The following is a 15,484-nucleotide window of genomic DNA, read 5'->3' as shown; positions in this document are numbered from 1 at the left end:
CCATTATTTTCAATAATATCATTGTTATCGCTAACATCATAATCTTTTTCTATGTTATGTTTTTCAAACTCATCATCATTATTATCACTTTCATAATCATCAATCAAATCGTAATTTTTATCATAATAGTCACTTATCAGTATTATCAACATCATTAGCATTATTGTCATCAGCATTATAAACATTCTTACCATAACCATCATTGTCATATCCATTATCACCCTTATCAATATTATCGATAATACTACTAGCATCGTTTTAATCATTATTATCGTTGATATCATTATCATCAGTATCATCATTGTAATCATCAGCATTGTTCATAGCATTATCATTATCATAATCAGTATCATTCTTATCACTCTCATTATCGTCATTACTATTATTCTCATTACAATTGAACAGCATCAGAAACATCAGAATAAAATCATTACTATCATTATCATCCTTATCAGTCTTATTGTTATTTCCATAATCATTACTAGCTCAGTATTATCATTAGATTTAATGTTGTCATCCTTTCTTCTTAGTCACTATCATCCCTATTATGAATAACACTTTATTATTATTTTCATCATCTATCACTGTCTTCATCATGCATTAATTTCCAAGATTAACATTATGACAATTAGTCATTTTATCCTCTATATAGTTATTATAATCATCAGCAGTGAAAACATTACCGTAATCGTCATTGTCATAATCATTATCATTCTTATCAATATATTTATTGTCATTGTCATCATTATTAGTATCGCTTTTGTCACTCTTTACTATCATCATGATCAGCATAATAATCAAGAATAATATTGTCATTAACGAGTCATTCCATAATAAATCATCAAATTTTCAGAAATTTTTGTGCCACATCCTTTTAGACTTGGATTCCGTAATCCCAAACTGTTATATTTTTCCCTCTGCCATTTCTTGGAATAAATTTTTTCAGGAAAATAATGTAACAGTTTAGAAGTACAGAATAATGGTGCATGTAACCTACAAAATTTCATCCAAATCAAAAATGGTGTGTCACTGATCATTTGTTGATTTAATATGAAATGATCCTAACTTAATAATCATTAACGTCACCATCATTTTCAATATTAATTATCATTATCACCACCTTTAATGTGAACATATTTATCAAAGTTATCATTTTTATCCCTGTCATAATCATCATCATTAAAATCTTCAATACTATCATTATTGCCAACGTCATTATCAACAGCATTATCATTAGCATTATGAACATCATTTTCATAATCATCATTGTCATGACCATTATCACCCTTATCGATATCGTTATTATCATTACCAGCATCGTTCTAAACATCATTATGCTTACCATCAATATCATAAAAATTATTATCGTCATTATCCTTATTAATATTGTCATTGACAGAATCATCATCATTTTCATTATCCATATCGTTTTCATCGTAAAAATTATCATTATTCTTATCAACCACCATCATCATTATAATCATCCTTTCATCAACATTATCATTGCAATCACCATTTTCATAAATATTATTATTCTTATATTATTTTCATCGTCTATAACGGTGCCAAGCTCACCGTCTAGTCTCTGTTATCATTTATATTATCATTTTCACTATTATTGCTGTTTTTATCATAATCATTGCTATCAATTTAGTCATTAACATTATAAACCTCATCGTAGTGGTCATTGTCTCCCGTATCATTACCAGCATAGTTTTCATCATCATTTTTTCTGTATCATTATTACCATCAACATTATTAGTATCATTTATCATTATTAATATTCATTGCTACATTCCTTATTTTCGTTTTCAATATTATCATTATCTTGATTTTCATCATAAACATTGCCATAATTGTTATCATCACCATTATCATAACAATCATTATTATATACATTGTCAGTCTTATCATTATAATTATCTTCTGCATTAGTATCGTTTTTATCATCTGTTATCATTATTAATGTTATCCTTTTCATCATCTTCATCATTATCATTAACCTTAATGTCAACGTAATCATCATTATCAATATCATTTTTTTTCGTTATCATTAAAGAAGAATGTTATCATTTCCTTTATTGTTACGATTACTACTATTACTTTTTTTAAATAATTATCATCAACATCATTCTTCTTATTGCCGTTATTCGGCAACGAAAATAATTGATTCAAATTTAAAGTGTCCACCATTTTTCGCCAACACGAAATTTCCCTCCCCCTTGTTTTTCTGTTTCAACCTTACCTTTTGATATATTTAGGGCGAGGAGGGGGAGGATTTTAAATGTCGGGGGAATTTGAAGAGCTTAATTTTGCACTAAAATAAGTTGAATTTGTTTCTGACAATTTCAAGTGTTTTCGATCATGTATCGCAGTTTTAAAACATATTTCTTTACCTACTTTCCTGTAAAAATAAAACAAAGAAAAGAAACATGATAGAAAACTTAATGCATCTTAAAAATATCAATAAAAAGAAAATCAATCAAAAATCACTAAAATAATTTTAAAAATAATTAAAAATTGGGAAAGCAGGATTTTAAGATGGGGAAAATGTGCGTCGGTCTCGGTGCCTCCTCTTATTCCCTCCTGACCCTCTCCCATTCCAAATAATTTCTGAGTGAACATGCCGATTCAAAAAAAAAAAAAAACATATTTTTTTTCCGAAAGATCTCTGCGACGACACCTCATTCCCACATTTCACTTTTTGATTTTAAGAAATTTTTCGTTCAATTTTGAACAGTTCAAAAAAACTTACCATTAGCGCTTACGGGAAACTTAAGACAAATATTAATCTCGTATTTATATAGAGGCGAGTTTGCTTCAAACAAGGTACTCAGAAAAAGCTCTTGGGGAAGTTGTATTTATTTGTATTTAGCTATTTTATGGGTACTTTTTGAACAATTCAAAAGTTTTAAACGTTAATGACAGCACGATAAAAAAATTATTATTATTATATTATTTCTTTCGGTACCAAAAAACTGCAATAATTGCGCAGATTCTCAATGTAATTCTCGTTTTTTGGTTCAAGAAATAGAAAAAGTTATTAATTAAAATTGAAATACCATATCTTGTAAACTTATTATTGACGCAAGCCGGAGAAAAATATGACAGGACCAAAATGAAAGAAATTTAAAGCTCAAATGTTTTTACCAATCCTGCGGAGTTGGTGGAAAAATGACTAACTTTCGACTTCGACTCCTTATTTCAGTGTGACCGATTCCGACTACGCAGCCATAGTAGAAATGCAGACTTGAAGGGAAAATGAAAGACCTCTACTCATGAAATTTTAAAGCCTTAACTCCCGACTCCTTACCCCAAAATCAATCCGACTCCAATTCAGCAGCCCTGGCTTTTACTGAGAGATGACTATGGAGATGATATGTTTTTGTTTGTACTCTAAAATTTTGTTTAAATAATTTTATTTTTGGCAGCTTGGTATCAAAGGAAATTTGGGGAACATTATTTTTTAACGTAAAGAATGAGCTATGCAGACGATTTTATTTTTGAAGAAAATTCTTTGGAAGGATATATTTTTCCTGAAGTACATTTAGTTTTATTTGTTTGCAACGGGAGAAAAATAAAATCCGAGGCGCTTTTCTTACCCGAAAAAAAGCGCAACGAACAATTAATCATGTTATCTTTTTTCTTTTATTTTCTTTCTCTCCCCCCCCCCCCTTGTTTGAGCGATCACGATTGCTTATTGTTTTTACTTGGCATTAAATGATGTCCTTTGCTTATATTTTTTATGCTTGTGCTAACTCCTCTGGTTCGCGGGGTCCTTCGCGAGCATATCCCTTCTTTTTGGTGGTGGCGTACGTGTCCTCTGGTACATGGGGCCTCCGCGAGCTTGTCCCTTCCCTGGGCGGTGGCGTCCATGTGCGTCGTAATCGAATTATTTATAAACGACCTTTTCGGCTTGACACAACCTTTTTTACGCGAAAACATTATCCATCACACTAACCAGCACTTAAAACCCAGCATTCACCCCCTGGCATTCCTTTTGAATTTTGGCAACTTTAATTCAAATTATAGTTGCGATAAAAGTCATTAGTAGAAACAAGAAACGCAACTAGTAGGGTGCTATCGCAATTCGTGATTGCGAAAAACATCATTTGAATTCAAGATCTAGTTCAAACTAGTTTTCTTTTTTTTTTTTTTTTTTTTGATAATGGTTTAAGATTTTTTTTGAATTGAAAATGACCTTCTTCGGCTCTGACTCCGACAGGGAATTTTTGAAGCCTTCGACTTCTTTACCCCAAAATGAGTTCAACTCCGCGAGCACTGATATGGTTGCGGAGAGGAGGGGAAATTATCGACTCCTAATCTGCAGCCCTGGTTTTTACTGTGAAATAATGATTGTTGATATGATTTGTTTTATTTTCCTTCTAAAGTATTAATTAATTCAATTTTTGACAACGAGAAATGAAAGATTTGGAGTCCTGTATATTTTAAGAGAGAGAGCTGTGCAGACGATTTTTTTCTTTATATTTTATTTATTTATTTATTTATTTATTTATTATTTATTAATTTATTTATTTTTTTGATGATAAAAAATTTTTAAGTGGACATTTTATATTTTTTTGTTTATTTTCTGAAGTATATTTCTTTATTTTTTCAATTTTTGGCAATGGAAGAAAAATAAAATCCGAGGCGCTTTATTTTTACCCGGAAGGAAGAACTTAACAAATGAGTATTTTTTAAATTTAATCATTTTGATAAATGTTTTTGTTGATAAATACTACTTGGATGAGCTTTATATATATCTTTTTGAAAATGATAAAAGCATTTTTTATGGAAAAAAATTTATTAATTGCATTGTTTAAAAGGTGTTACAACTTCATTTGCTCGTTTATTTATTTTTTACGAATCAAATAGATGAGAGAGGTATATTTTGTTTTTAGAAATCTGCTTTAAATGGTAAAAAGGTATGTTTTACATAATTTGCAGTCTTGGTCAATTAAGAGGTATTGATTAGATACTAAAAAGTTGATGTTGGTATAAGGAAAAGTAGGCTCGTTTAGTTCTGAGCGGAACTTCTTGTTTGTATATATTTTTGGAACGTTCCTTTTTTGGTTTCAAATTTATAAATTCTATATAATTTATTACTCCATGTTTCTGTAAGTTATCGTTTTGAATAAACTGCAGACTTGCAAACCTTTACCTGTCCACGACAGCGTAAGCAATGTTGTATCAGGAGTCAAATTATTAATTATGCATTTATAATGACTTGTACTTGCATATACTTGTTAATATCTAGCATTGTTTAATATCTTTAACATTTATTTTAACCAAATTCCCTCATTAGTTTTTTATGGCTAGCAAAACTCTAATTTCCACAGCTCTAATTCCACTACTTATAAATATTTATGATCTCTTAGATACAATTATCCATTATGAATAATTTTGGTTGCTAGAAAAAATTTATACTTCTTCTAAAATACCAAATGGAATTTTCTCAACATTAAGGAGAAATAAAAATTACCCTGACGTATTCTTATAACATTTTGAAATCTTCATCCATTAAAAACTAAACTAAAAAAAATAATATTCTCATCAAGTCATGTATTGAAATTGTTTTGTGCATTAATAAAGAACAATCCAAAGATTAAAAACGCATTATATGATCGATAATGCCCGATCTCGTCGAACATTTTCAGACATCGTTTAAAGACCAATATTAATGAAATCAGCAGCATAAAAAAGTGCATAAATATCTTAATCCTCTGAGAAAAAAACTCATAAACACTATCTTCATACCCCAACTAGAATCTTTGCTTTTGTCATAACACATCGTTCAAGTTATTATTCCACCTCTTATTTTCTCACACTAAGTAATTCTTTGGTTTCCCTAGGGGGGCACTAGAGACGCATTTTCCCGCGTATAATGGGATCTCTTTACTGGTACAAGAACACTTGTTGAGTCATGCCTCATAAAGCAGCGTTTAAATGCCAATAACTTTATTCCGAGAAGTTCCATTATGATTAAGCAGAAGACTATTTCAAAGAGAAAAGGCTAAAGACATTTGGTAACGGAAAGACAGAGTAAATAAAGTTAATTGTATGGCTAAAGAGTTGCTGATACGTTTAATGGTTTTGATTTGAGTCATAGTCTGTTTTTTTAAAAGCCAGTTCTTACATATATGCTAAAGATTTATCGTACAATATTGTGAATAAAGTTTAGGACATTAAGATAGCACTTTTGCTCTTTGCCGCATCACAGACCTAGAGTCACAACAATTATCCTGGTACAGTATCATTAGTTTTCTTTGGGCGGGACGATATAGTATTTAATTCCTTTTCCCATGCATTATTTTCGATGTTGTTGACGTTTTTCTCAAAATGAGTTTTCATAAGACAGTAAACGTAACTTTTTTAACAAAAAAAAAAAAAAAAGAAAAGAAATACAGATCCCCACCCCCTATCGATGAGACACATGGCACTAAAAATATTTAGGAAAAATAGAGCAAAGAACAAAAGTCATTGACATCAGTGTCAAATTTCTTGGTGATTATCGAGAAAAGCGACCATTTTCCCAACTATCATCCCCCCCCCCCCGAGGTAAGCGCTTATAGTGCCGTTTGCTTGTCTAAAAATAAGAATGAAAAGCATATTAAATGCCTTTTACTGACTACAGATTTTAATCAATCTCCTCCCCCCCCCCCCAAAAAAAAAAATCTACTAATGATGAATGAAAAGTGTCTGTTAAACTAAGTCTCTACCGGCAACTGTAGAGTAAACAAAAATTTGGATCTTCAAGTCTGAGTTAAGGTCTACGAAATGTGTCCAAAATACAATCGAACCTCCATATATCGAACTATATATCGAAATCCCAGCAGATTTCTATGTTCATTACATAAGAAAATTGTTTCTATATATCGAAAAAATCTCTATATATCGAAATTTTTTTCGAGAAATTCGTAGATTTTTTTTCTACTTTAGACTGTTTGTCTCATGAAAAATGAAGGTTAGGGGGGAAAATTATGTTCACTAAAGGTTGCTACGAAACTCATAAGGAATCTGGGGTTGAGGGATGTGTAGATAGGTCATCGTTCCGTTCTGGAGTTCTTAAATTCCCTAACGTTTATTTCAAATATCTTAGTTGTAACCAGTAACATTGTAAAATCAGTTTCAAATTCTCCCTTTTGTCTGTTGATTATCATTTCTAGTCTTTTTAGCTGCAGTAAAAATCATTGATTGATTTTTTTACTTTTCTTTCGAATACATTGTCAAAACGAAAATCTCCTAATGTTGCGAATCAAGTTGAATTGAAGAAGAATGAAGATGTATGAAGGCGCAAAAATGTAATTTCTGTTATTTTTTTAATTACTAACTTTTATTTAATCCGATGCTTGTATCAATTAGAAATTGGTTTTTATACACGTAAATTAGCTTTAAATTTAATGTTTTAGGAGACTTTTAAGATAAAATAAGATCGTTTCTATGTATCGAAATTTCTATATATCGAATTATTTTCCAACAATTTGCTACTTCGATATATGGAGGTCCGACTCATAGACTAATAATAAGAGTAGACCGAGCTATGGCAACCCTTTTGTTGCTCATAAACCAAACCATGTGACTGGTGGATATCCTAGCAACAGCGGGCGTTAATCGTAGCAGACGATCAACGCCAGCGCGAAATAAAATAAATAGAATTGATGGAACACGGAAGAATGATCTTTTATGGAGTCCGATTTGTAAATTTGTTATTCTAAGTTGTAAATATTTTGTTAATATAGTGAGTTTTTCGTTTAGATAGCATTGTGCATTTTCTTTAGTCAATTTCAATAACTCTCAAAGCAATAAAAGATGCAAGCGACCAAGAAGAATCAGCAAACGGTAAGATTTTTACCTACAGTTTCAATTTAAAATACCGATTAGTACATTTTTGCGTTAACGCAAAACGTTTACGCCATTTCGTTCACGCCAACGCTGACAGCTCCAAATGAAATAAAAGTTACCGAAAACTGATCAAAAACTATTACTAATGTCAAAATAATGCATAACTAAAAGAAAAATAGTTCAATCTCTGCACCTGGAAGTTTTTTTTAATGAAAACACATTGTCTTAAAATACATGTCGAGTGCCAAACTATAGATAATGCTGCCATCTAGCAACCATGCTGCCAAAGTCTTCGCCAAGCCCTTCCACTAGTCACATGATACATCAATGAACCAATTTTCTTTATCAGCAAGAATGAGAAAGCTCGGTCTACTCTTATTATTAGTCTATGGTCCGACTGTAGTTAAAGTTTTGCGAAATTTGTCCCAACTAATTGTCCAGCATTTCACTGCATAACAAGCAGCGGTTGAAAACTTAAAACGTCTCTCCGCAAGAGAGCCTAATAAAGCATGAATGCTCTGAGTCGCCTAATTCTTAAATCGGATTCTAGTCGCTTTTCTGATAGCTATGAAACACAATACATAACACAGACTACGAATCGTGGGAGTAGCTCCATCCACCTGCAGCTGCCCCTGAGATGCTTTCTTATTTAACTGATGACCGGCGGTCATTCTGCGCGATGACCACTTCGCTTGATGGATGCCTCGAGGAAAGGCGTGAGTAGCCACGGAAGGAAGTGACAAAGGGCTCTAATATCGGAGCCGAAAGAAGACCTCCGTTATGTCGGCGAAACACGAATCTCATGATGAGGAGTCATTGATTCAGTGGGGAAAGGTGTCAGACGGGGATCGAGGAAGTGTAACTTCCGAAGGATTCGATCCGAATTTTCTTCTCTTCGCTAGATGGATATGTGTAAAGCATCGTCTCTATTTGGTACTGCTTTTTGCAATTTTATCTACTTTGTACCACAATATTCATGAACATAACAGTAAAAACGTGTATCTATACTTTGTTATTTTTAAGCAAGCACTTCCATTATTTTCACCTGTCTATTAATTTTCAAAACTCTTCTTACATATTTGTTTGCAGGCAGTGTTGTGTTTTTATTCGTATATCTCTCAATTTTCAATGTAAATTTAATTTATGTTTACGTATGATTTCATAGTTTTGTAAATCAGATATTTTTAGTGCCTTTTTTTTTTGAGCAATCACGATTGCTTATTGTTCTCACTTGACTGTTTTTGACGTCCTATCATTTTATTTTCCCACCGCCACCCTCCGCACCATCACCGTCGATCGGCTTCTCACGATGCTGCTCCTATAGCGAAAGCCGTCTCCAGGTTGAATCCGTGTCCTATACACACGCACATACATACAAAATTATACGCATACCTACACACACGCATGCATACAGACACCTACACACACACACACGCATACATACAGACACCTACACACACATACACACAATTACCCACACATTCATGCCTGCACACAGACACAAACACATATGCCTATACACATACACATACCCCCTACACACATACACATACCCCCTACACACAAACACATACCCCCTACACACAAACACACATACCCCCCCCCCTACACACACAATCACACACGCCTACATACCTCATGATTGCGAGAAACATAATTTGAATTCAAGATGTCAAAATTCAAATTATTATTATTATTTTTTTTTTTTTTTAATTTCTGAATCAATTATTTGAGAGAGAGAGACTTCTCCTCCGAATGGTTTCAAGAGCTGCTCGGTTTAGGTGGGAGATTTAAAATAAATAACATTTATTTTAAATTTTGAAAACATCATCGAAAAAAAAATCTTGGAACATAATTGATTACAAATTTCTGAAGAATAAATTGAGGAAAGCATAGATATAAATTTCACATAACACAAATTTAATATACAAATGATGACGCCTCACAAAAACTGAGAACTTGCAAAGATTGATTTATTACAAAATGAAATTAAGGTTCTTTAACAGATTAGAAATAAAGAATAAACAGACTTGATTATATATAACAAATAAATTAACAATTAAATAATCAATATCGGTAATTAGTTATAATCAGTTGAATTGATAATATGAGGTTGCATATGCGTATAGATGATGGATAAGCTAAAAAAATACCTCCTCAATCTGGACTAAGCAAAACCACAAGCATATCCCCCACCGCTCGCTTACGGCATTATGATACTACAGTTCTACGTAGAAGTCTGGTCAGTCAGTCTGGTCTACTAGTCAGTCTGGAATGGCCATATGCGATCTGAAGTTAACCTCATGAAAGCGCAAATTGCCTTTACAATGATTGCTAAAATTAATTCGGAGCATCGAATGTTCAAAATCAATTTTGCTGAATTAATTTCAAGTGTGCTGAATTCATTTTAGTTACAAGTGTGAAGGTAACCTCAATTTTTTTTCTACTTCAGACGGATGACCACTAATGAGAGTAACACTACGTTAAGCGAGCTGTTTTGTTTACAGTCGTGCTTGAAGTTCTGCATTGTCTTGCGGTGGTAAATAATAGTTGATATACTACAGAGCATATCAGGAAGCAAGGGAATAGTTCAATTCTGAAAATAATAACCCTCGTTTTACGCTCGCATGCAGTAAGGATTTGAAGGGGAGGAAAATGATAAAAGAAATTTTTGTTCTTAATTTATAAGAAAGAAAATTATTGTTACCCTTGTTTGGAGTTACTTTACGTATTACATACCTAGAATTTGTGATCAATCGAGAAAAAAAAAAGGATTCCACGGGTTGTAGGGGAGGGGGTCCCTCCCATGTGTGCGCCACTGTCAAGGCGTAGTTTATCTAAGTTAGCTGAAAGATCATACTTTGGAATATCATACGTTCGCTATAACTGTGTTGTACACCTGCTTTTAAAAAAGTCTTTTGGCAGCATTTGGTGACTTTTCGAACCTTATGGGTCATCACTGTCATGTAACCATCAAGGTCATGTGACATTCGTGATGATGTCATCCATCCAACAGCCAATCAGAGGACCTTTTGGTGAATGTAGATACTTGCACACATACATATTGTCAGAATTTAATAGTATGGATTTTGATTTGTACTGTGCTTAAAAGGTGATCAATTACTTGTGAATACTGTCCAATTACTGGCGAAACTCCTCTCCTAATTGACATAGAAAATAATTTGAAAAATATTAAAATAAAACGGAAAAAATATTAATTGTTGATTCTGATCATTTTACAGACACATAGAAAAATTTTGAATTTTTTAATTGCTATTCTTCCTGTGAAACAAAATATAACTTTTAGAAACTAGTAGATGGTCAATTACTGACGGACCACCCTATATTCCACCGAAATTCATGTCATAAATGATTTCGCTAATGGTCAATAAACTCCTCTCCCGTTTAAACTGCATGGACAATTTTCTCATCTACTCAGTCGACGGCGCGCATCCTTTTCAGTGAGTAATGATATTCGAACCTTACGTTTTAAACTTCAATTCGCGTGTTAAAAATTTATTTTTCTTCTGCCAAGAGACCCATCGATTACGATGTAAACCCTAGAGCCAACCAAAGCGTTTCAACGCTCGCAAAAATATTTAATTCAACCAGAGGCAAGAAATAATTTATGATGTTTCTTCTCTTCGCAACATCTTCCATATATGAAGATATCGTCAAGTAGGGCTTGAATGGACTGTTTTGGAATGGTTACTTACACATGCATATCTTCAAATAATCCTCATTACGTATGCATTCTGCGGCTTATTTGAGGTTGTTCTAATATTAGAATCACATGGAGAAGAAACCCTCACGTGACGGGTTCTCTTTCTTAAATGCAAATGTTCATTCGAATATATTTTGTTTCAAGGGAGTGGGTAAGTGGATCCAACACGAGGATTTTCGGTTGGATTGGTTGGAAAATAGATTTCTGGATTGGTGTGTTTAATATAAATGATGGAATGAATATTTAATGCTATTCTTCTGAAATGATAGGAAAAATTTAGAATTTCCTTTTTTTATACATACGTATATTCAGGGACTGATTTACGGTAGGGCATTCGGGGCCCGGCCCGGAGCACCAAAGGAAAGGGGGCACCAAATTTCTGTCATCAATTTTTTTAGGGACCAGTGTTCGGGGCCTCTAACTAAAGGAAACAAAAAAATTTTGTCATTAGACAATTTTTTTTTATTAAATGAAAGCATATTAGCTAATTGTTGTGGAGAACGATCATTTTCGCGATTTAAAAGAATTAAGTGTCCTTTACGTACTCTCATTTCTGATGGTAAATTATCTTTATTAGCTCTGTTATCAATAGAAGGAAGTTTGACCTAAAACTTGATTATGAGGACATTATAGATGAATTTACAACAAGAAAACAAAGGAGAAAATATATAAGGAATCTTCGATGCGCGGAAAGCACATTATGATTTACCTTTATCATTTGCATCACAGTTTTTCCATCTACGGCTGTAAAAAAAATTCTAACATGAAAACCATAAAATTATTTTAGATTTATATTAAATGATTTCTTTGTAAAACATCTTAATTATTAACTTTTTTCGTATGAAATCGATATTTTAAATTTTTCTTTCTATCAAAATAATATCCAACACTTACCTTCATATTTTTTGTGTGGGGGGGGGGCACCATATCTGTCAGTGCCCGGGGCACCCAGGTGTGTGAGCAAGACTCACACATTAAGGGGTAAACTCCGAGCTGGGCTGACGCCCAGTACGGGGACCTTCCCCGGCGCAATAAGCACCAAGACCGTCCGTGGCTTAGATGACTACCGACAGTCGCATTCAGCCGTGCGGGGGGCCCGCTACGCGGACCCCCCGGACGGTGGAACCTAAGGCTTCCAGCTAAGTGGTGGGGTGTGTGCGGAGAAAAGACTTTTGTTTCGGGGACGGCTTTAACAAGTACATTTCTTGTGAAATCTTATATGATCAATAAAATTTGATTTCATTCGTATATTCTCTTGATTTTCATTAAAATCGTTTATTTAAGGGGGGGGGCTACTTTAAAGACATTAGCACGAGCAAATGTGAAAGGTGACGCGTATGTGAAATGAAGAAAAAAAAATGAACGAGCACTGTAACGGCACCAGTAACTGACAAGGGTTCAGTAAAAAACAGTCGTAAGTTTGGACTTAAATAACAAGATTTTTAGACGGGTAAAACTGATGTTGCTGTGACGCATGAATACGGTGCAACCATCTAGTATTATCAGAGTGAATTTCATGAGCCAGTTGAATTTATAAGGCAGTGGTGGAAGGATATGAACAGGTACCATAAGGTCTGTAGGTGTTTCATGTTCATTTGAATTTAATGATGTTTCTGATCTAAAAATAAAAAACTTTTGTACATTTTGAAGAGAAAAGGGAAATTCTCCATTACTCATCTTTTCCTCATCTTATCTGCTGCTGGGTGTCATCAGAATTTTTGGTGTTTGTTACTGGGGGGTCGGACCTTTTTTTTGAAATTGAGCAAATAAAAATAGAATTTACTAATTCAAAGGATCCAAAAGCAGCCAAAAGTTAGATGAGATGTATAGTTGCATGCGAGAAAAATAGTTTTAAAAGTCTAAATACATTAAAAGGCTCAGAAAATTGAGTTAACCTGAGAGCGATGTCTTAAGCATGTCTGTTACTGGTGCCGTCACTCTACACTACTCATACATTACTACTGTTAAATATTTGATGCCTGTTTAATAATTCAAAAGATTAGACACGTGTACTCATGTATGCTTGTACACATTCAAATTTACGCACCTTAAATTAATGTTTTCGACACCTTTAAGGAGTTTGGTACTTTTAAATTCAAAGAATTTGAATGCTTTTGTTTGCGTTAGGCATTTAAAATTTGAAAGTCAAAACACTAATTGTTTTGCAAGAAATGAGACTCGCAATAACTACAATAAAAATAAATACCGCAGTTAAAGTACTTAGATTATGCAATTCTTCAATTATAATAGTTTCATGTTTCAAATGAAGTTTAGAAAAATGAATAGCAAAAAATAAAATAGTAGTAATAAATTTTTCTGCCAAAAAACAAAAACAAAAAAGTGTATTGAAAATTATTTTTTGAAATAGTATTGAAAAATTTCGGAAGGGGTTTGAGCCCCAAAGACCTATCCCTTAAATACGACCCTGTATGATATGCATATGTAGTAAAGAGCTCGTCCAGAACTAAATGAGAATACTTCAACTTCACCAGTGGTTTTCCATACCTTTTAATATACTCGCGATTGTCAGTCACGATCCATAGTTTTCATAATTTTTGTCTTGCTCCATCTTGCCGTCATAAAATAATATAAGTAATAATGTATTTTGAGCTCATTTTGATTTTGAAGATGCACTGCTTCATTTGAAAATCTGCACTTAAGATATGGATATTTGCTTTTCACTCTAAATACAGCATAACTTCGATTTAACGATTCCCGATTTAACGATTTCCTCAATTTAATGATGCATTTCACTGGTCTGGATTTGACTACATTGAATGTCTATGCTCTTCGATTTAACGATATCCTTGATTTACCGATACATTTTTCCGTCCCATGACAATCGTTAAATCGGGGTTACACAATAGATTTCCACTACTTTTCTTAAATCGCATTTTAGTTCAATATTTTTGCTCACCCTCGTTTGGGGCTCAGTAAATCTGGAAGAGCCTCTTTGAGCTGAGAACGAAACACCTAATAAAAAAGCTACGTATATCTCTACACTAGTAGCTAAAATTGTTTTTCTCGATCGTGAGAAGTTTGCGTTCATGAAACTCGTAGCGTTTCATCAAACTTATCATAAAAAAACTTGTTTCTCACAGAAATTTTTCGGAATTTTCTTACAGTGCAGTTCATATGATTTTATTTTGGTATTTTTCACGAACGGCAGAGAATCATTTTACCAAACAATTTAAACAGTTGCTACAATCAGTGATCCGTCACGGCGCAGCCACCAAACTGAGGCTCCCACCAAATGCTCCGAGATTTCCCGAAATCCATCATCAAGCGGAGACCCAGGCAAAGGGTTAAATCTCATCCCCTTTTATCGCCGATCATTAGACGAACTTCCCCACCCCGAGAGATTGAGCCTGATGTGAATTGGACACGTGCTGCAAAACCCGTGTCGGCTCCATCCCCAGACCCTGAAAGTATATTTGACACCTCACGCAAAACACGGAACCTGCTGCAGAAATGATGGAGCATTACCCAGGGCCTTGTTATTTGGGTCTTAGGGGATCAACGACGAAGGCGCACAGATTGGAACATGATAGACGGGTGGAAAAATTCGCCATGTCGTTGGAAATAGCTGTGCTGATTCAGCTGGTGTGTGGGTATTAGGGACAGGAACCCTGATTTCTCGTTCCTCGACGATACGCGAAAAATATGACGTGCCCATGGTTTTGCTGATCTGCTGAAGATTCAGTGGTAAGTCTCATCTATAAAGGATGAGTACTGCAAAAGTCGAATTGAAATTGAGTTTTATCACTTTCCGAATACAACTTTGATGATAACATTATCTGAATCAACGATGACAAAACCGACTTGTGTCAAAGATGATATAAGAGTTGGTGCACTGGAAAAGGTGGCTAAAGAGAATCGAAATCAGTTTCATTACACACATTTTCAAGATAGACTGTA

The 15,484-nt window shown here is 33.7% G+C and overlaps 1 protein-coding gene across 1 annotated transcript; it reads right to left on the bottom strand.

The window, feature by feature from the left end:
* Positions 1 to 258: 258 nt before the first annotated feature.
* LOC129220859 (probable serine/threonine-protein kinase dyrk1) lies at positions 259 to 1,475 on the bottom strand. The gene is made up of 2 exons (XM_054855290.1): positions 1,343 to 1,475; positions 259 to 485 (listed from the first exon to the last, which is right to left on the bottom strand). The coding sequence occupies exons 1-2, from the start codon at positions 1,473 to 1,475 to the stop codon at positions 259 to 261; spliced, it is 360 nt and encodes a 119-aa protein (XP_054711265.1).
* Between the last annotated feature and the right edge of the window lie 14,009 nt (positions 1,476 to 15,484).

Source organism: Uloborus diversus, chromosome 4, assembly GCF_026930045.1.
Source record: "Uloborus diversus isolate 005 chromosome 4, Udiv.v.3.1, whole genome shotgun sequence".
Lineage (NCBI taxonomy): Eukaryota > Metazoa > Arthropoda > Arachnida > Araneae > Uloboridae > Uloborus > Uloborus diversus.
The sequence above is the reverse complement of the archived record's forward strand: the minus strand, read 5'-3'. Positions and strand labels throughout refer to the sequence as shown.

Coding starts and splice junctions, on each gene's coding strand:
- LOC129220859 (XM_054855290.1), bottom strand. CDS start 1,475: ATGATGATGGTGGTTGATAAGAATAATGATAATTTTTACGATGAAAAC. Junction 486..1,342: donor TAATTTTTATGATATTGATG/GTAAGCATAATG, acceptor GATAATACTGAG/CTAGTAATGATTATGGAAAT.